This window comes from Labrus bergylta, chromosome 14, assembly GCF_963930695.1.
Source record: "Labrus bergylta chromosome 14, fLabBer1.1, whole genome shotgun sequence".
Taxonomy (NCBI): domain Eukaryota; kingdom Metazoa; phylum Chordata; class Actinopteri; order Labriformes; family Labridae; genus Labrus; species Labrus bergylta.
The window spans coordinates 3,030,751-3,050,809 of NC_089208.1; the positions used below are offsets into that span (position 1 = coordinate 3,030,751).

A 20,059-nucleotide genomic window follows, 5' to 3' on the forward strand; every position below is an offset into this window, starting at 1 on the left:
TTTACATGTTTGCATCCTGGTACAAAAAATGTTTTATTAGCTTGTGTCTCAATCGGCCCAAACTGTACAGGGGGTGAATTTCTTTTACAACTCGTCCATTTCACTAGAATAAGCGTTATTTACCATAAAGCTCGTAGCTGACATGATTGACAGGTGGGTGCGGTGTTAACAGTTTGTTTAGAGGTTTAAAACCCGCCTCAGCCTGTCGTTAGGTCGACAGCATTTCCAGCATGGAGACCGCCATCGATGGGACTCCAGAGCCCCCTGCAGGAACAGATGGATGACATCACTCAGGCTTCATCCATTAATATTTTGAGTCAATGGTCAATGCAGCATTCACTGATGAAATCACTAAATTGACCAATCACATTAGAAATAAAAATCCCTTTAGCACATAGCTGATGTTTTAGTAAAATATATTTATTGATATTTTGATATAAGTAACATTTATTATGTATCTTGTGTCCTTAAAGGTATTAAACAGTCATCCTGTGATACTCTCCAGCTGGGAGTCCAAAACAAAATCTTTCATTCATATTTGATTTTGAAAAATGTCTTATCCTTCCCAGCTGGCAGCAGTCCATCTTTTTGCAGCTTCCTGAAGCTATCTGATGCTTTCTACAAAAAAACAAAAACAAACATGAACACACTGGGGTGAAACACGAGTGCAGGATGTAAAATTGAATCCTCAAAAACCTGTTTTCTCTCGGGGGCAGAGTGTCCTCACCTCTATCTGACGTTGGCAGCGAGGTAATCATTTTGTTTTTTGGGGACTGTTAATGCTGCGACTGGCTCTTCAAATGTTTTTTTACCAACATTTCACAGCCGGCACACAGCGTTTTGTTTGAGGTAATCCCCAAACGGCAAAGAGTCCTGTTTATTCAACAGTGAGTCACTTCCACTGAACACATTTCCTTCTTTTTGTAGCAACAAATAAACATGAGAGGTAACGAAACATGTTCATGAGACAATTTACAGATTGAAGCTCCTGAAGAATCCTCCTGAATATTTTATTACCTGAGTCTGAATGAACCTTCTTACATGTGTGGTGGTGACGGTGTCTGCAGAGACTCTGTCCTCTGACTGGATTTTACTGTTCTGGTTTGTTCTGGTTGACAACTGGACGTTTCTGGGAGGGGAGCTGGTGAGTGTCCTCCAGCCAATGACAGTGCAGCAGGTGAGTTTAAGAGTGGATACAATTCAGCGACTGGAAGCGATTCAAACCGGTGAATATGACAGACGAGGTTGTAGCAGCAAAGAAGAGAAAATCTAATCACAGCGAGGCGAGACACCAAGTGGATGAAGCTCGTTCTAAAAGGAGGGTGAGCTTTGGTTTAGGGTAGGGACCAGGACCCAGAGTTTACCGGCTCTCCGTTGTGCCAAACACCTGTGGCTAGCTTGTGCTAGCGGTAGCATGCAGTAAACGTACACACTACATCCTGCAGTGAGTGTGCACGTCAGCAGGACGGGTCCAGTTTGAATGTTGTGTTTACAAACGGCAATGAAAAATGCTTCTTACACCAACTTTAAGTTACGAGAGAAACAAAATGATGGAAATGACGGGCATCACAACGACTAAGAATGAATGAAAAATGTTCATGATAGATTAATCTTCATCTGCATTTTTATACAAGAAATGGGTAAAAAACACATTTGGTTTCCTTAAAGCTGGCGTTGAAGATTTTCATGTTTTGTCCAAAACACTCACAGATATTTTCCTGGTTTCATAGATCAGAGAAAACAGAAAATCCTCACGTTGCAGAAGCTTCAACCACAGAAATGTTTGCACTTTTTCACAGCTTGGTTTTAGGTAAATTTAGGTAAATTTAGCTCAAACCAAATCCTTCCACTGTCTTTACTCCACAACCTTCGTGCAGGGTAGAGTGATACAGTCTGTGTCCGTGTGCTGCAGAGTCGACGCGTCTGCTCGGTTTGACGTTAACTGCAGGACGGAGGGACAACGAGGGTCGCTCGCCTGCAGAGAGCAGCTGGGTTTTTAGACTCCAGCGTGGCCTCCCGATCTGGTCTCTGATGGGGGCTGGAAGGGTCAGCCAAAACCATCCAGCCTTTCATCCCCACTGCTGGAACACACATGAAGCTCAGAGCAGGGACTTCACCAGCGCCACCATGTGGTCGACGCCACACGCTACGTCCACCACCTGACCCGGCACGGTCACCTGATGGAGAAAGAAAACGTTTGAGCAAAACAAGAAAATAAAAATGAACAGATATAAATCACAAACTCATAACTTGTAAGTCTAGGAGGTTTAGGAAGTCAGAGACCACAGACTGGCTTACAGGCAGACAGGATGGGACATTAAACGAGGCTAGAGCACTACTGCATGCGCCCTAAAAATGTCTCTTTGACCCGCTCTTATTTCACATCCAGAGGCTTTTAAAGAACAGCAGGGAGGGATGAGGTGTTGCTGTGGTGATCGGCACCTCTGGGTGATGTCGTCTAAACTGTATTAACACGGCTTGGTGGGGGCCTGGTTGCGTGCCTCTCTGATGGACCTTCTCTGACCCCGCACTTCATTGCTGTGAAGGCTCATGGTGGATGGTGTGGCATTGTAACATTTTGGTTGCAGTTGATTATTATAGCACATTTGTATTTTGTATGATTGCTGTGCAGTATGGTATAAGAGTTGGGGTTGCATTCTGTGGCCTAAGTTGTGGGTAGCAACTGTACTTTTGCCTTAAAATCGTGTGTACAGTACATCTGAATGGACTGGTGATTATTACATATCACAGACATATTGCAGTCTTAGATCCTCATGTGGGGGCCTCCTGGTCGTTCCAAAGTCGAGACTTAAAGCTAAAGGTGAGCGGGCCTTTTCAGTCAGGGCCCCTCGACTTTGGAACGACCTCCCTGAGGAGATAAGACTCGCAGACTCCCTCAATTCTTTTAAATCCCTTCTTAAAACATACTTTTACAGACTTGCTTTTATGTGATGTCGTCTTCTTAATGTCTTTTCTTACTGGTTTTACTATTTTTATCTTCTTTTACTTCTTACTGTTCTTTTATTTAAGCTCTTATCTTAACTCCTCTTATGTTTGAACTTGGTCATTTCTTATCTTACTTACGTTGTCTATGTTTCATATGTATATTTACTTTTTATTATTATTAATATTATAGTTTTTTTTGATCCTTTAACCACTTGTTTCTATTTCTTTTCCTGCTCTTACCTTCTTATTGCTGTTTATCTTTTGATTTACTTTTATCTCTTTTAGTTTCTTACATCTTTTTAAATCTTTGGTCCTCTTGGTCTCAGCTCGTGTTGTTGGGTTCTTGTGTTTCCTGGGTTCTTATGATGGTTCTTATGATGGTTCTTATGATGGTTCTTATGATGGTTCTTATGATGGTTCTTATAATGGTTCTTATGATGGTTCTTATAATGGTTCTTATGATGGTTCTTATGATGGTTCTTATGATGGTTCTTATGATGGTTCTTATAATGGTTCTTATGATGGTTCTTATGATGGTTCTTATGATGGTTCTTGTGTTAACTGGGTTCTTATGATGGTTCTTGTGTTAACTGGGTTCTTATGATGGTTCTTGTGTTAACTGGGTTCTTATGATGGTTCTTATGATGGTTCTTGTGTTGCCTGGGTTCTTGTGATGGTTCTTATGATGGTTCTTGTGATGGTTCTTATGATGGTTCTTGTGATGGTTCTTATGATGGTTCTTATGATGGTTCTTATGATGGTTCTTGTGTTGCCTGGGTTCTTGTGATGGTTCTTGTGATGGTTCTTGTGATGGTTCTTGTGATGGTTCTTGTGATGGTTCTTGTGATGGTTCTTATGATGGTTCTTGTGTTGCCTGGGTTCTTGTGATGGTTCTTGTGATGGTTCTTGTGATGGTTCTTGTGATGGTTCTTATGATGGTTCTTATGATAGTTCTTATGATGGTTCTTGTGATGGTTCTTATGATGGTTCTTATGATGGTTCTTATGATGGTTCTTGTGTTTCCTGATGGTTCTTGTGATGGTTCTTGTGATGGTTCTTGTGATGGTTCTTGTGATGGTCTGGTTCTATATGTCTGTTGGGTATCGTGCACTTTGGGTTCTTTTCTGTTGAATTGTATTTAATTATTTTTTGTATTTTGCATTTGTTATGTTCTTGCTGTTGTTTACGTTCTCTAGTCCCTCAATTAAACAACTTTTATACACGAGGGGAGGAGTCAGCCGGCCGTCCCAGCGATGTAAACAAACTGAAGATAGGACTCTGAAAACTCTGAAAACATCACAGACAGTGGGACTCGGGTGTTACACCCATTGTAGACAGTCATGACTCACAGAGTTATTTTCAGAGGAGATACTTGATTTCTACATTTAAGTGTGAAAAATCACTTATAAAGACTTTAAGCAGCTTTCTTCTGTGAACAAAACGGAAATGTTTGCATGTACAGTATTTGCATTTCATTTTGATTTAAAGGAGAAGTGAGATAAAGCTCACATGTCAGCGTTGTGTTTCCTCTGCACAGTTCATCAGTGACATGTTGAGACTCGTTTTTTGTTTTTGTTTGCATGACTAATATTGAATCAGTGTTGTCTTACTCTCCAGGGGAAGTACTGGTCGTCTCTCTTCCCGATGCCCAAACAACCTCTCACATTCTTCCCCCAGACGAAGAGCTCGCCTCGGTCTGCAGAGAAACCATAAAAAACATCATCATCATCATCATCATCATCACGCTGCGAGGCAGAACACACGCTGAGGATCAGAGCGGGGCCGCTGAAGTTCAAAACAAGTCAGAGCGTTTAACTCGGATCATCTTTGAGACATGCAGAGTAGAAACAAAATAAGAACCAGAACTTGTCATTTTTTCACAACTATGAAAAAGGCAATGGTTTCTTAAAGACTTTCAATGTTCACACTGAACTCCTCGTCTTCAGAAGCAAAGCAATATGAGCAGCCTGGCTCTATAGAGAGGTGAAAACTCTCACACTATACATTTATAGAAGTTAACTACACATTAGTTTCCTCTGAATACAGTGGAGAGGAAGTATAAAGCAACTGAAGAGAAAGATAATTTGAATATTTAGTAGATCAGCAACAGAAAAAAATCACCTGAAACAATTCATAAGTAACTTTTATTTAATCGTCAAAGATTGTTCAAGCACAAACGGGGAGCAGTAGTGCACTGTCTCAGGTTTTAGGTTCTCTAAGTGCAAAATATTTCTGGGGTGCCGGTAGCCTAGTGGTTAGTGCGCGCGCCCAATGTACAGAGGTTGTAGTCCTCCAAGTGGGCGGCCTGGGTTTAAATCTTGACATGTGGCTCCTTTCCTGCTGGTGATTCCACTCTCTCTCTCCCTGATTTCTGACTCTATCCACTGTCCTATCTAACTGATCCACAGCCGCCCAGAATAACCAAATAAAAAATTGAAAATAATATAAATAGTTGCTACAGTTCAAGTCTAGTATCTTGTTTTGAGCAGATGTACTTATTCATACTGAGTTTCCGCCGATGTCTAAAACTCCAGAGACAGTCTCCGCTGTAGGGAAACGTTCATCTCAAGAGGAATCCTGGATATTGTAACAAATACTTCAGATATTAACTTCCTGCTGCTCCTGGTTCGTTTTGAGTCTGACTCATAAAAAGTGGCTTAAAGGTCTTTTCAGTCAGACAGAGTGCGCCTCCTCTCAGGCTGCTGCTGCTGCTGCTGCTGCTGCAGAGATCAAAAAAGCAGACAAAGGACGGATCTTTTTTGTTCCTTCTGTGCCATAAACAGACAGACTGACATGACTCAACGGTAAACTCTGTCTCCAGACGTTACTGTCTCACTTCCCGCCCTTCAGACTGAATCAGACGTTACTGCTGATGAGTTTCATGTTTACATCTCTTATCTCGACTGGAAAGTAAAAGGTCGAGGAGATCTGTGCTGGTTTTTGAAAGCTGAAGCAGGAATACGGTGAAAACACTCATTAAAACCAGTTCCTAACGAGATAGCTTCGAGTCTAGACTCCCTAAAAAGGTGACACTCACCTGTCACTGCGGCAAAATGGTTGAGGCCACACCTGACGCCGGTGACGACCACCGAGGGGTTAAACTCGGAGCGTCCGAACAGCGTGGAGGGAATCATCTCTGGGGTCGAGGATTCAGATAATTTGGGGCCTTTTCCAAGAATCCCGTAACCCCAAACGAACACTTCTCCTTTGTCTGAAAGATTCAGAGACACAGGGATGAGTGATGAGGATATTTACACCAGAAATGTGAAAAAAAACTAAACATAAATCATGTGTCTAAATAAATGACATTAGAGAAGTTAAATCTCTTATCTAAGTATTTAAGAGTAAGCTGGTGGTGATCCTGTCACTGTTTAACACACAGGGAGCTTCTCACAAAGACTCTGGATCCCTTTACTGGAGGCAACAAAAACTGTGATCTATGACGCCCCCCGGAGGCCACAAGTGGAGCTTCACCTCTGAAACTGTTTTGCATCTAAAAAGTGTTTTTTTCTTTAAAGTAACAGGGCGTCTTAATCCTCCTAACCAGTCTCCTTTCCTTTGCTTCTCTCTATTTCAAACACACTGCATGTCCATGTTTGAGTCGTGTTTTTCTCGACGTGTGAACTGACCGTTGAGGACGACCACCTGTGTCCCTCCACACGCCGCCTGAACTGCCTTCCCGAAGCCTTTCAGAGGGAGATGTCGAGGAGTGTTGATCTGAAACATGAGGATGAGGTGAACATCTGTTACTTATTTGATACTTTGATGTTTTCTTGTATTTCCAAATAGTGTTAAAGGTCCAATCAGTGAGATGTGTAGCGAGTGAGATGATAAAGGTATCTTACTGTATGATCAGACATTAAGGAAACATGCTATGTTGAAGTGCTGGCTTCTCTGACAACAATGCAGCAGCCAGTATGTCCTCCTTCTAACTTTAGATTCTGCTCCTGAATGCTCTGGATTTGTTTGGACCACAGAAGGTAGGCGGTTTTAAGGCGACCCCCCCACACAGCTCGTTTTGGACGCCCCTCGGTTTGTCAGATATGAGAGCAGTTATCAGGTCAACAGGTGTTGCAGCGATGGAAGCGGGCAAAAGAAGTGGTTCAGATAGAAGTGATTGTACCCGACCTAAAAAGCCTCTGCATGTTTCTAATAAGCTCCACGAGCAGAAACGTGCTCAAACTAGGATCAATATTGGAGATGCTTTTGAAAAATGGAGAGAGGTTAGAACACAGAAAGGTTTACAGACCCATGCAGAGCTGGATAAACACTGAAGCTTCAGAGTCCACCACATGGTGACCTGAGTGAGCATCCACTCTAGAGAGGAGGGGGGGAGACAGCTCTCTACAATGTTTAGAATTTAGACTGTAGTACCCATTTTAAACACTAGGGGTCAGAGTTACATACTGCTCCTTTAACACTAGGATGCATGTTTTCGGCTCGTCTCCCCTCCACAATGAGGTGGTATGGTAAGCAACATGTGTGCACTTATTCTTCCAGCCAGCCTCCTTGTAAACATTTTCCTTGAAGTCAGGGTGAGCTGATGTGTGAACGTCGCAGGAAACATTCCCCTTGAGCGAGCAGGCCAGGGTGTTGACGTTTATTTCACACGACTGGGGAGCAACAGGTGCGATCGTTGTGCAGGTTGTGAAGCTGCTTCGAACTCTTTCCTGTTCTCAAGTGCGTTTTTTTACCACACGTTTGTTGATACTGTGCATGTATACACATAGCACTGCACATAAAGGTGGAAACTGTCTCGACTGTGAGCGACATGTACGGACAGGCAAGCCAGGGAGAGTTTAGAAAAAGTGATTTTCTACATGGGAGTTTGATGTCACAGAACTGAATTTAACAAGTCTGAACATTTTGAACCTCGATTTCAGACATTATATATCTTGTGTGTTTGATTAGCGGCTGCTGCGATCAGAGCCGCTTGTAAAAAAGAGCTTCTGACAGCCTGGATGGATGACTGACTGAAAGGTGGAAATAAAAGCACAGAGACATCAAGCAGCGCTCTGTGCCACATGGAGGCTCAGTACAGAAACCCAAACATGTCGATCTAGTATCCTTTGTTTACCATCCGTCCCTTCCTCACCTCTGTGGGCGTTCCTCACCTGAGTGGACTCGGTGACAGAAGCCAGCTGCAGGTACTCAGAGTTGCCCCATCCGAACAGCTGCCCGTCTCTGGACACGGCCAGGCTGCAGTCTCCATACGTGCTGATCTGCTGCACCTCCACCCCCGCCAGATCCCCTCCCACCTCCACCGGGCTGGAGCTGATTTTATGATGCCCAAGACCTGCATGACAAGAAAGAATGATACGATAAGAATAAAAGATATTTCACTAATTTCTTGCACCCTAACTTCTTCCAGAGTCTTCCTCAGAATTGTACTACTGTTTTTTCTTCTTCTCAATTTCAATAAAACCTTCTAACAACGAGTGTAAATATGTCCAGATTCACTGTGAGCCTTAGAACAACACTGGTTTTATGATCATCGATAAATACACTCGTACTTCAAAAACAACGCGTTCGGTCATCATTGTCGTCGAGTGTTTATCTCTCTCTGTGTCTCTGTTCAGATTCTCTCAAGCGGGAGTGGCTACGTTTGCTGAAAGAGCATTTGTCATGTGGCTTTCAAGGTGAAGAGGACTGACTGAGGCCTATGAAAAATAAAAACACTTTGTCCTGAAGGGCACTTACCCGTCTGTCCATCTGCGCCCCATCCACAAGCAAAGACCTTTCCTGTGTCAGTGAGGAAGAGGCTGTGGTCCTGTCCACACGCTACCTGGAAACAAAAGAAAAAACAAAGACCATTCAGAGAGTTTTTTCAAATCAATTCTTTATGAATTTATTTGCAGAGTTAGTTTTTGCCTTTATTAGATCGGACAGCTGAAGAGAGACAGGAAATGCGAGGAGGAGAGATTCGGGGCTGTGTGTGACGTGCAGCAATGTGTTGAGCGTGTAAAGCAACAGATGTGAGGTGACTCAACAGCCTAAAAATCTCAACACAGTCGGGGTGTGAGGAGGAAGTGTGACACGCTCTAACCAGCACTATCTGTCGTCAGAGCTCATGCAGAGGCTGCACTCACCTGGACCACTCTGCTGCTGAAGCCGTCAAGCTTGTGAATGACGTGACTGCCGCTGTTTGAACACGAGAGAGAGAGAGAGAGAGAGAGAGAGAGAGAGAGAGAGATAGTTCATAAATGACCAGAGGACGGTAGAAGCAGAAGTCACACCTTTACATTGGAATTTCATTTCTTGAGGCCGTCTGTCCTGTAAACTAAGCACGCTTCATTATTATGTAAAGACATGCATGTGTTGCATTACGACGTGTAAGAGGTGGCCGTGCTCTGGCCCGGTTAGTCCTGGAGCAGTGTGAGTGCAGGCCAACGGGGGGAATGGAAAAGGGGGGGGGGGGGTAATCGTGTTTAAGAAGAACAGTACGGGACAACTTTGCTAGTGTGAGTACGCCTTTAGGACCCTGCTGTGAAGGTTGGAACCCCAAATATAACAAATCAGAATCGACCTTTTGATTTCTTCTTCTTACATTTATTAAACTTCCAAAAAAAGTTTTTTCCTTTTTAAAAAAAAATCCATTCATACCTTAAAATGTCCTTTGATATACCGCTACACCTCTGCATTTGATAAGAATGAGTGACATGCTTCTCATCTGATACTCGCTTTAACTTCACATCACTCTATAAAACGCTAGAAATGAAACTGCTAAGAATAACATAAGTCTTTGACTCGACTGTATGTTAAAGAGCAACTGATAAGGTTTTGTTCATTTCAGATCAATCGTAGTTCAGAAAGTTAAAAACTGAAGGTGAAACTTTACGTGTAAAACAGGCAGCTGCTCTCCGACCGAGAGGTTAGCAGGATGATCACAGATCTGATGTTTCAATCTTTGCTTCAATGTTTTAAAGTAGAATTAAACAACCACTGCTTTCACTGCTGATGTCAATTTGGTGTTTTTTCTGAAATGCTGCGAGATAAAAACTTTATTTTTCACTAGAGAGGGTTTTTAAGCATGAGTGTCTGACGTAAAAAAAAAAAAAAAAAAAAGCAAAAGAGACTGAAAATGTTTCTTTGTTTTATGAAAACTCATCAGCGTGGTTTGAAAACAGAGCATGTGTGTGTGGAGATCTTCTAACCTGTAGACTTCATCTTCAATGATCCTCCTTCCACACTGTCCGTACGCGTTGTTACCCATACTGAAAACTGTGCAGAGAGAGAGAGAGAAAACAAATTAGCTCCGTTTATAAAGTCATGAATAAGTCAACACCAGCACCCATTTCATATTCTGATAAAACTCTCTTATCTCGTCATGTGAAATGTGTTATCGTCAACAGGCTGCTTGATTTACTCGCAGTAAGAATCAAAGCCCTGCAGGAGCCTTTGAGAGATTACAAAGAACACAATTACATTTTTTATTTGCTGCATTTCCCCATTGATCAAAGTTTGAGTTTGTTCTGGGAGGAAAAGTTTTGCCTGAAATGAAGGAATCTGTGAAACGACCGCTGAGCCTCATTAGCCAAAGTCATGTCCTGTTTTTTTGTTTTTTTTTACCCTCTGTGAATCCTGCAGAGATTCACTGACTGAAGTTTTCTTTTGAGACAAAATCACCTCTCTGAGACACGCGGTGGGTTAGTAATGACACGAGCTGTGATCCCTCATCAGGCCAAACTAATGCAACACATTATTCAAACAGCACCGTCACATATCAGGTACAAAATGTTCTTTTCTTCAAGGATAAGTCTGGTGTTGATATGTCGGTTTTTTATTTATCGAAGGCTCAGTAGATGTTAAAAACAGCTGGAAGAGGCAGTTTTTTAAGCTTAAAGCAACATTATGGAGGAATTTGGTTTGGTGCGTTTTGGCACTCACTGATGGTCTCTGAGTGCAACTGCACTGTATTAATGCTGCATTCATGTGGTGTCAGACACGTCGTAAAAAAACAAGTTTCTGAGTTGTAAAACGCACACGAACACCTGCTCAAGTCGGAACAACAACTTGGAAACTCTGAAAAGAATGAGGTGCCCGACTCCCTGATTTGACGTCAGAAACATCAACACATCAACTTTTTGCTCAAATATAACCTTTAACAGTTACATTTCTACAATTCACTTAGCAGACTCTTTTCTCCAAAGCGACGTACATCAGAGAGTAAGAACAACACAAGCAAGGATCTAGAAAAAAGGGAACAATGTCAGTAAGAGCAAACGATCAGCTTTGAGTCTGATTGGACACACAGGTGCTGACAGGAAGTGACCAGAGGCAAAGCACAACATTGAGGGCAGTTCTTGAGAGCTCTAATCAGTATAGAAACCATCTTATAAGTCGTCGTTATCAAACAAAAACCATCGTCATTACCATCATCATCATCAATAATATGGAGACCATCATCATTAAGTTAGTAGGTATTCATGAAAGAGCTGGGTCTTTAGCTTTTTCTTAAAGGTGCAGAGGGACTCTGCAGATCACATGGAGTTTGGAAGTTCATTCCACCACCGGGGGGCGACAGAGGAGAAGAGTCTCGTCAGCGTCTTTCACTGATCTTCTTCTCTGTAGCATCAAGGCTTTTTTCTGTTGTCGTTACAACATTGAGACTTTCTGAACTGAAATCACATGAACACACTGAAGTCGGAAGAACGACTTCCCAACTCGGAAACTTGGACCACCCGAGCAGCACATGAATGCAGCACAAGCTATGCAGAGCTGTGATGCCTAACCCTTGTACGCCTCGTCTCCACATATGTGTAAGGACTCAAGTCAACCAGAAGTCCAATAATTCCTATGGGAATCTCTGTGAAATCCGATGTGACGGCTAAACTCCTGTCCTCTGTAATATTTTGGTCAGGATTGTGCCTCGAGTACTCTCAAGAAATTGCAATTTTGCAGTGGATTTCTGAGAGACCGTACGGCAGCGAGCTAGCTTGGCTAACAGGCTATTTCTTTCCATTCTGTGGCCGATGTTGATCGTAAAGTGAGTTTGTTTGATTCTTTAAAATAACTAGTTCATCAAGTTTTAACTCATTGTAAATCTGCTAACATGTGGTTCTACCTAGATGAACTTCATGTTAATTATCTGCGTTAACATAAGAACCATCCATCCATTTCCTTCAGCTTATCAGAGATCGGGTTGCGGATACGAGAACAAGAAGATGTCAATTTGCATTTTGAATGAGACTTAACAGCTGCCTGACAGTCAGTCATCTGCAGCAGGTTTCAGAGGACACACAGTGTAACAGTTCGTCTCTAACAACACTACAGCAGACGCTCTTTCTCCTCCCGACAGCTGTGAGACTCACCTCTGCCTCTGCCTCTAAAGAGCCTCCAGAGACCTACAGGCTTTGACTTTCTTCTGCTGGTGCAGTATGTTTGAGTCTCTTACCTCCCTCTCTGTCGGTGAGGACCAGAGAGTGAGCGCGGCCGCACGCCACCTGAACCAGTCTGGTCTGCTGAGGCTCCGCGAGAGGCAGAGCCACCGGGGACGGCTCCAGCACGTAGTCGTAGCTGTGATCTGCAGACAAGGAGGGTTGAAAAAGGTCAAGATGTGAGGCAGCAGGGTCGTCATGATACTAGAATTTTAAACTTGGATATGATACTGTTAAAAACTGAACGATAAGGAAACCTTTTTGATACCACAGCAAAACAAATAGAAGCCCAAGGTTGTTTTTTTAACTACCAAAAATTGCTGCAAACTGTCTTAATTGTCTGAGTTGCACAAAATCAAACGTAATGCAGCTGTTTAATACGATGCACAGAAATCGCACCACTCTCTTGGATGCTGTGGCTCAGTTGGTAGAGTCGGGTTGGTAGGTCTGGGGTTCGATATTGGGAAAGACACTTGACCCCAATTGGCCCAAAAGTGTGAAAGCACTAACAGAAACATTGCGTTTAATTTGGGATTTTTATTCCCATCCAAATGATTCATCTTAGTACAGAACTTAACTTTAATTTTAGCTCATTTTTGGTCTCCACCAACTTCTTGCAATTCCATGTTGAGTTATTTATCGAAGTTTATTTTAGTGGGAACATGGTCGCTAAGAGCGGTGAGAGTAATACAATGCTAGAAGAGATTGCTCATGATATTTTCTGCACAGTGGAAGGCAGCAGTACGTCTGGTTTGGTATTATGAGTTCAGGTTTGTCTTACGGCGGCTGTTCTGCGTGCGTTGGAAGCCCAGCTGGGAGTCCTTGTTCAGGCCCATGCCCCACAGTTTGGTCACATCTGTGGTCGAGGAGGCGATGAGAGTGAAGCCGTAGCCACAAGCAGCAGATGAGATCTACAACAGAGGAAGATCAAAATTTGAAAGAGAAATTGAAGATATTGATGAAAAGGAAATATTACACAAACGTTAACAAGGGTGGATCAAAAGTAGCAGTATGTAACTCTGACCCCTAGTGTTTAAAATGGGTACTGCAGTAAAATTCTAAACATCATAGAGAGCTGTCTCCCCCCCCTCCTCTCTAGAGTGGATGCTCACTCAGGTCACCATGTGGTGGACTCTGAAGCTTCAGTGTTTATCCAGCTCTGCATGGGTCTGTAAACCTTTCTGTGTTCTAACCTCTCTCCATTTTTCAAAAGCATCTCCAGTCTTGATTTCACCTGCTTTGCCGTCTCCAGCCGGTAAGGAGTGAGTTGGTATTTGCGGGGTTTCTTCCTGCCGCTGTCGGGCACCACAAAGCTCGGGATACCCAGAGCTCCGGTGAAGCTGAAGCCCCAAACGAACACTTTGTGGTTGGGCTTCTTGTGCTCGCCGACGTACTGAAAGACCGGGCCGCTGTTGTCCTTCTCCTGGGGTCTGGATGATTTACTGAGAGTCGCATAGCCGCAGACTCGAAGCCCTGCGCTCATGTGGCGAGTGCACGGTCGCACGCACAGAAGAGCCATCCTGCGGAGAAAGACACAAAGACGTGGATTTACCAGCAGGAATTTAAAAAAATATGCAATAAACTTGACATACGACCAGATTTCCCTGTGGTATTAATAAAGTATTTCTGATTCTGATTCAGAAGTGCATTCATTTAATTTAAGGTTATTTAAAAGGTGCATGTTTAAACAATAAAAAAATGTACTGGGTCCTTAATATGCATCAGGTTGAAAACAAAGTAGTTATGCAGACAGCTAGCGTTGTCTTTGCTGAAATAAAACACAATATAAGATGAGACAGAATTAAGATCTACAACAGCTGGAGAGACATCAGCAATAACAGTATGAATAATAGAAATAATAACAAGAGGAAATAACTAGTAAAAAATAATACAATAATAGTTATAATGTAGAAATATTGAAAATGAATAGTGTTTAAAAATGAAGAAACTGCATAATGTCTGATTTAAGGCCAGTAGCTCTGATTATGATTTGTTTTTATTCCCTTTATATTTAATAGAAAGCATCAATAAGACTGTAGGCCTACTGTCTGTTTAATGTTGTAGGTGTTGTAACGGTACCAAATCTCGTTAAATAATTCGTATAAATACCTTAATTTCTGCGTGGTTAACAATTTATTAAAAAAAACAGCTGTTAGCCTTTAAACTATTAAAGATAAAGGTGCACTGGTGAATTCGGCACACTGAGGGTCAAATTGTAAATCTTACTGTTCGTTAAATGTCACTTTTTAACCTCTTCACCATCAGCTTGCGCTTTAGTAATACGACCAAACACTGTACGGACTAGCACGTGAAACGACTTTTAAAGTTAAGATTTGTCCTACTTCTGGGTATGTTCGGTACATCTTATTAACGCCGAATGGAGAAGCAGCTCCAGAAGAGTCGTCTCAAGTAGTAAAACATTACATACATAAAACACACATCCGATAATATCCCCGTGAGTATTAGTTTGACAGATTTGTAAAGGCGGTTTCGCTTCAAATTCTCGCTTGGGCTCACCTTTACTTCCTGTTCAGAACCGAGTTGTATTTTGTGTTTAATCGGCTGAAGATCTAACTCGTGATGTTTAAAAACTGATGTTAACCAGCTCAAATGTCAATATGTTTTTCAATGACATTACAGCCAGCATGTTTATTTACCTCTAACTCCGGAAGTGGACAAAAAGATGAGGAGCTTCCTCTTGTTTTCAATAAGAAATGAGACAGATGATTTGGGAAGTGCGCCCTCTACTGTACCGGAGTTTATGACATTATAACTTGGAGCCTTTCTTCTAAAATAAAAATGTATCCAGTATACTTTCCATTTTCCAGATCTTCATTTTTGTGTATTAAATTCAAAGTTGTGAACTCAGATAATCCTCAGAGGAGGAGGAGTGAGGTTTGTCTCCTTCATTCACTCTTTCAGGCAACATGAGCAGCCGCTGCTTCTGTCAATCAGCAGTTGTTAGAGCAGTGGTTCCTGACATGGGAAGAAAAAAGCGTAACAAAAAATCATGTTTCTGGGATTCAAAAAGGTATTCTTTGTAAGACAATATTTGATCACTTGAATAAAGCTTTCAAAATGTGATTTGTTATAATCGACAGTTATTCCACTTCATGTGTAATTGTTGTTACGTCCTCTGATAAAACATAATAATTATCAGCTTCAGCTGCTTCACAAATTGGAAGTCAGTGCTCTCAGAGAAGGACCTTAGACGTTCAAAATATAAAACAATAGACTCTTTTTTTCAGACAGAATCCAAATAAAGTACTGGAGCACACACATCACTTAAGGCAAATGTAATTGGTGTAAATGACAAACGTTTCCACGCACTGTGTCCTCCTCAGAGTCAAACAGTCCAGGTAGAGAACCAAATCAAAAAGTTTTACATTTGAATTTTCAGCGACTGACCAATAATCTTCTCTTGTGTCAGATTGGAGAGATTCTGGAAGTGGGTTTATGCTGCAGGACGGTCAGGTGAGATGCATATGTCTTAAACTTTGACTGTACATAAAAAATAACATTGCACAAGTTTTCAACAAGCGTTATGGATCATCACTGTTGAACAGGATCTCTGATATTGACAATTATACAACAGTAAGTTCTGACCAAGCAATCTGATTGGACAAGAGGCATTCCATGAGTGAGGATACAGGAGAACAACAGAACCTGGGACTTTTCACTTTATATATCACTCCAGGAGCTCTGAATACTTTAATTTACACGAACAGCTGACGGTCTTTTTCTTTATTTATCAATCTCAAACCTCAGAATCTCAGAAAATGTATTTTAACAAACAAGTAAATGTATAAGGCTGTGACTACAGAGTAGGTGCTGTGTGGTAACCATGGACACCAACAGTAGAATAGAATGTTTGGGTTGCTTGGCAACGGTCTAGCTTCAGTTCAATTTTGAAATAATTGAGTTGTTGGCGTTAAAAAAATGATCTGCTCTTTTGGGGCGCTGGTGGCGCAGTGGTTGGTGCGCGCGCCCCATGTGTGGAAGCTGTAGTCCTTCAAGCGGGCGGCTCAGGTTCAAATCCGGCCTCTGATTATCTTCGGCACAAGTCTGGCCGCATCATAGCAGTGATGATATTCAGAACATCACTCCAACTTGTGCTAAACTAGTATTTTAATTGATGAAAAAAAGTGATATTACACATTAATGCACTCAAAGCATCCACTGAGTAAAGCACTTGCATTAAAGTATTTAGTTATATACATCCTTAAAATGTAAACGTTTAAGAATGTTTGATTATAAGCTTTAAATAATTTTTAAACTCTATATACTCTGTGTGTTTCATTTCAAGGCTTAATAAATCAGGAGCGAGAAGAAGAAACACAGCAGACTTGGATCTCTCCTCGCTCTTCAGCTGAATTCAGATTATGCACAGACCTCAGAAAAAATGTGATACATTTAGCAAAATTCAGTTTGGTGTCACTTCAGAGTGTGACAGCTGCTGCTGGTATCACCCGTCCTGTCTAAAAGCAGGTATCTGCAGAGACTGTAATCCTTTAAGAGGATCAGTTCTTAGGTCCAGGGGGAAGGGATAAAGGATCCACTAACTGTCTATAGTAGCCTGCACATGGCATTTCTGTCATCTTGACAGATTGGACATGTGTCATTTAGAAATGTGCTGAGCTTCAGGCCCTTTGGTTTGGAGTTTTTAATGCCTGATATGAAGATAAACAGCGATGGAGGACGAGTCTGTGCGCAGCCGCTGGAGTAATTTTCTTCATGTTTCCTGAGTCTGAGGACAACTGAGCGGAGGAGGGGTTAAGGTAAGTCTGTGGTAATAGTGTTACACACTACAATAAAAGTCACTGGGTCAAATCTGAGCCAATATGGCACTCTAATGCAACACTGGGTCAGATCCACGCAGTATGAGTAGAAGTCCATTCATGAGGATCTCGTTGATTTACATTTCAAAACACAAAGTTTATTTTCTTCCTCTTTTTTCTCTCCTAGACGGATGATTCCTCTTCATTTTTACATGTTGACTTTCATTGACAAACTTTGGTTTTCACAGAAATAATGCATGCAAGTTTCAGCAGAGAAAGAGAATGAGTGCTGTCAAATGGGGCCCCCTTAGGGAGGTTTCCTACTGTCGTTGCAAAAAATGCACGTTTTGGGCCACTGCTTTAAATGATGATGATTTTTCACACTTAAATGTAGAAATCAAGTATATCCTCTGAAAATAACTCTGTGAGTCATGACTGTCTACAATGGGTGTAACACCCGAGTCCCACTGTCTGTGATGTTTTCAGAGTTTTCAGAGTCCTATCTTCACTTTGTTTACATCGCCGGGACGGCCGGCTGACTCCTCCCCTCGTGTATAAAAGTTGTTTAATTGAGGGACTAGAGAAAAGAAGAATAACATACTGTACTCACTGCTTAACTGTGTTTCTAGATCACGCTCATTTCAGGTAAATTTACATGCAGTGTGAAGATACCAGCATGATAAAGATCGCTAGCATTAGCATGCTAACACAACAATGCAGCGCAAGTTGTTTTGGTTTCATGCTGGAGCTCAAGGGCGACATCTGCTGGATCAAAAAATCACATATAAAGCCTTTAAGTTTGCCTTGACTGTTGACAGGCAGCGCCCCTTGAAGAAGGCGACCCTATCATCTGTTCTGTCTCGGCACCAAAAAACCCGAAATATCTAAAAAGCAAACAAACATGTCTGCTAATTGTTTCACTCGTTAAGGCTTTAAGGTGACTTCTAAATTAAATAAGTTTGGCTTAGAGACAGGAAGTGACCCAGACATTCATGCTTTGTATCTAAAATGATAAATCAATTGAAATCTTCCCACAGAAGGAAAGACAGCCATGCCTGTGCTGGAGGTGATCTGCAGCCTGATTGGCTGGTTCTCGCTCTACCTGTTGTTCTGCTGGACGTTTCCTCGTCGAGGACCCGAGTGGAACTGTCGGCTGGTCACTCTGTCTCACGGGGTCCTCATAGTGCTGCTGACAGCTTACGTCATCTTCATAGACGGACCCTGGCCCCTCACACATGCAGGTGGGAAAGGATCCAGATCTACAGGGGAAGGGTCGCAGGGACTAAGGTCGCAGTCACACTGGCCTACTCTTTGAACCAATACACAGGCCCCCACATAAACCAAACTACCCATCACTCATTAAAGCCATAACAGCTTTATGAGATATGAAGACAATTATTGATATGAAGATAATTTTTTAAATATTGGTCACCATGCTGTAGTCGTTGCAGAAATAACAGAAATTGCATTAGAGCACATTAGTTTGTTTTTTGTGCTTCGTCTTGATATTGCCTCATGCACAACCCTGTGTCTTTCTATCCTCCAGGTACAGAGAACACTGAGCTGCAGACTTTGTCCCTGGCCGTCTGCCTCGGCTACTTCCTCTTCGATATGGGCTGGTGTGTATGCAATCGAACCGAGGGTCCCGTCATGCTGGCTCACCACGCGGCGAGCATGGTGGGCATCCTGCTGGCCTTGCTCATGGGGGTGTCGGGCTGCGAAACCTGCGCGGTTATCTTCGGCAGCGAGATCACCAACCCCCTGCTGCAGACCCGCTGGTTCCTTCGGCAGGTGGGCATGTACGACAGCCTGCTGGGCGACGCCGTGGACCTGCTGTTCATCTTTCTGTTCGCCACCGTGCGCGTGGGAGTGGGCACTGCGATGTTTTACTGCGAGCTCACCTCTCCCAGGACATCCCTCGTAATGAAGCTGGGAGGCGTGGCGATGTACGGACTGGCCTGGGTGTTCATGGTGGACATCGCCAAATTCGGCTACAAGAAAAGTAAGGCCAAGTATAAAAGATGGCGAGAGAACCAGAAGCTGAAAGAAACGAAAACACCAGAACCCGATGGACTTTCAAACAAGAGGGACTGAGGGGAATCATCCTAAAGATTGTTGAACTCTGTGTTTACTGCCATAAAGTTTTGATGCTACAAGAAAAAAAACAACCTCGTCAGCCATATTTTTAAGTTTACCTCAATCTATGAAACCTCTTTTACTCTCATTTTCAACTGCAACCGAAGCCTTGTTCAAACTTACACAGAACTCCTGAAGTGTTAGGGATGGGCAGTCGGATTTTTCACTCTTTATCCCCAGCTTCTCCTGTCAATCCCCCATGTCTCTCTGAGTCTAATGAGTGTGTTGTTGTCAGCGCCGTGTTTACATGGACGGGACGGCCGGCTCCTCCCCTTGTGTATAAAAGCTGTTTTAGTCAAGAACTAGAGAGAAGAAGAAGAACATACTCATTGATTATTTGGATGTTAGTAAGAGTTTTTAGATCACGCTCATTCTCTGTCAGTTTATGTAAAATGTGAAGCTACGAGCTAACTAAAGAGCGCTAACATTAGCATGCTAATGCACAGAATGATCAGACACAGACATTTGAAGTACATTTTTTTCATGATAATTTTCAACATTTTTCAAGCAGAAAATTTTCATGAAAAATTTCAACATTTCTGAATTAAATTTTTTCATGAAAATCTTCGACATTTATTTTTTTTATTAAAATGTTCAACATGTTTGATGTTAACATCTGACTCAAATAAAACTCATCCAAAGAATAATATGTTTTTTTGTCCAGACGAAAACAATTATTGGTTTAATGGAGAGCTACTTCCCAAAATAAAATCTTGTCCCCAGGTCCTTAATTATGGTGCGTTCAAATTGATAACTGCGTCGTGTGAACGCCAGTGGAGAGGGGTTGGAGGTGTGTTGCTGGAGGAGAGCGGAGGCTTCAGT

The 20,059-nt window shown here is 42.3% G+C and overlaps 2 protein-coding genes across 3 annotated transcripts; one reads left to right on the top strand and one right to left on the bottom strand.

Annotated features, from left to right (window-relative positions):
* Positions 1 to 399: 399 nt before the first annotated feature.
* Positions 400 to 14,997, bottom strand: rcc1l (RCC1 like). The gene is made up of 12 exons (XM_020647112.3): positions 14,841 to 14,997; positions 13,558 to 13,843; positions 13,105 to 13,234; positions 12,341 to 12,469; positions 10,101 to 10,167; positions 9,036 to 9,087; positions 8,647 to 8,731; positions 8,061 to 8,242; positions 6,576 to 6,663; positions 5,984 to 6,157; positions 4,557 to 4,642; positions 400 to 2,177 (listed from the first exon to the last, which is right to left on the bottom strand). The coding sequence occupies exons 2-12, from the start codon at positions 13,840 to 13,842 to the stop codon at positions 2,100 to 2,102; spliced, it is 1,356 nt and encodes a 451-aa protein (XP_020502768.1). The 5' UTR covers position 13,843; positions 14,841 to 14,997; the 3' UTR covers positions 400 to 2,099.
* A 1,707-nt stretch (positions 14,998 to 16,704) lies between these two features.
* Positions 16,705 to 19,945, top strand: tlcd5b (TLC domain containing 5b). 2 transcript variants are annotated; one of them, XM_020647107.2, is made up of 3 exons: positions 16,705 to 17,101; positions 18,142 to 18,342; positions 18,648 to 19,945. In XM_020647107.2, the coding sequence occupies exons 2-3, from the start codon at positions 18,153 to 18,155 to the stop codon at positions 19,193 to 19,195; spliced, it is 738 nt and encodes a 245-aa protein (XP_020502763.2). In that variant the 5' UTR covers positions 16,705 to 17,101; positions 18,142 to 18,152; the 3' UTR covers positions 19,196 to 19,945. The 2 variants fall into 2 exon arrangements, with proteins under 2 accessions (XP_020502763.2, XP_065819052.1); XM_065962980.1 differs by having other exon boundaries at positions 16,709 to 17,101; positions 18,139 to 18,342.
* The last annotated feature ends 114 nt before the right edge of the window (positions 19,946 to 20,059 follow it).

What these genes read in the sequence shown, in the direction of transcription:
- rcc1l (XM_020647112.3), bottom strand. Translation starts at nt 13,842, where the DNA reads ATGGCTCTTCTGTGCGTGCGACCGTGCACTCGCCACATGAGCGCAGGG. An exon ending in ATTGAAGATGAAGTCTACAG is followed by an intron (nt 9,088 to 10,100) that starts GTTAGAAGATCT and finishes GTGTTCAAACAG; the next exon opens with CGGCAGTCACGTCATTCACA. An exon ending in CTGTCACCGAGTCCACTCAG is followed by an intron (nt 6,664 to 8,060) that starts GTGAGGAACGCC and finishes CTCATGTTTCAG; the next exon opens with ATCAACACTCCTCGACATCT.
- tlcd5b (XM_020647107.2), top strand. Translation starts at nt 18,153, where the DNA reads ATGCCTGTGCTGGAGGTGATCTGCAGCCTGATTGGCTGGTTCTCGCTC. An exon ending in CTGGCCCCTCACACATGCAG is followed by an intron (nt 18,343 to 18,647) that starts GTGGGAAAGGAT and finishes TCTATCCTCCAG; the next exon opens with GTACAGAGAACACTGAGCTG.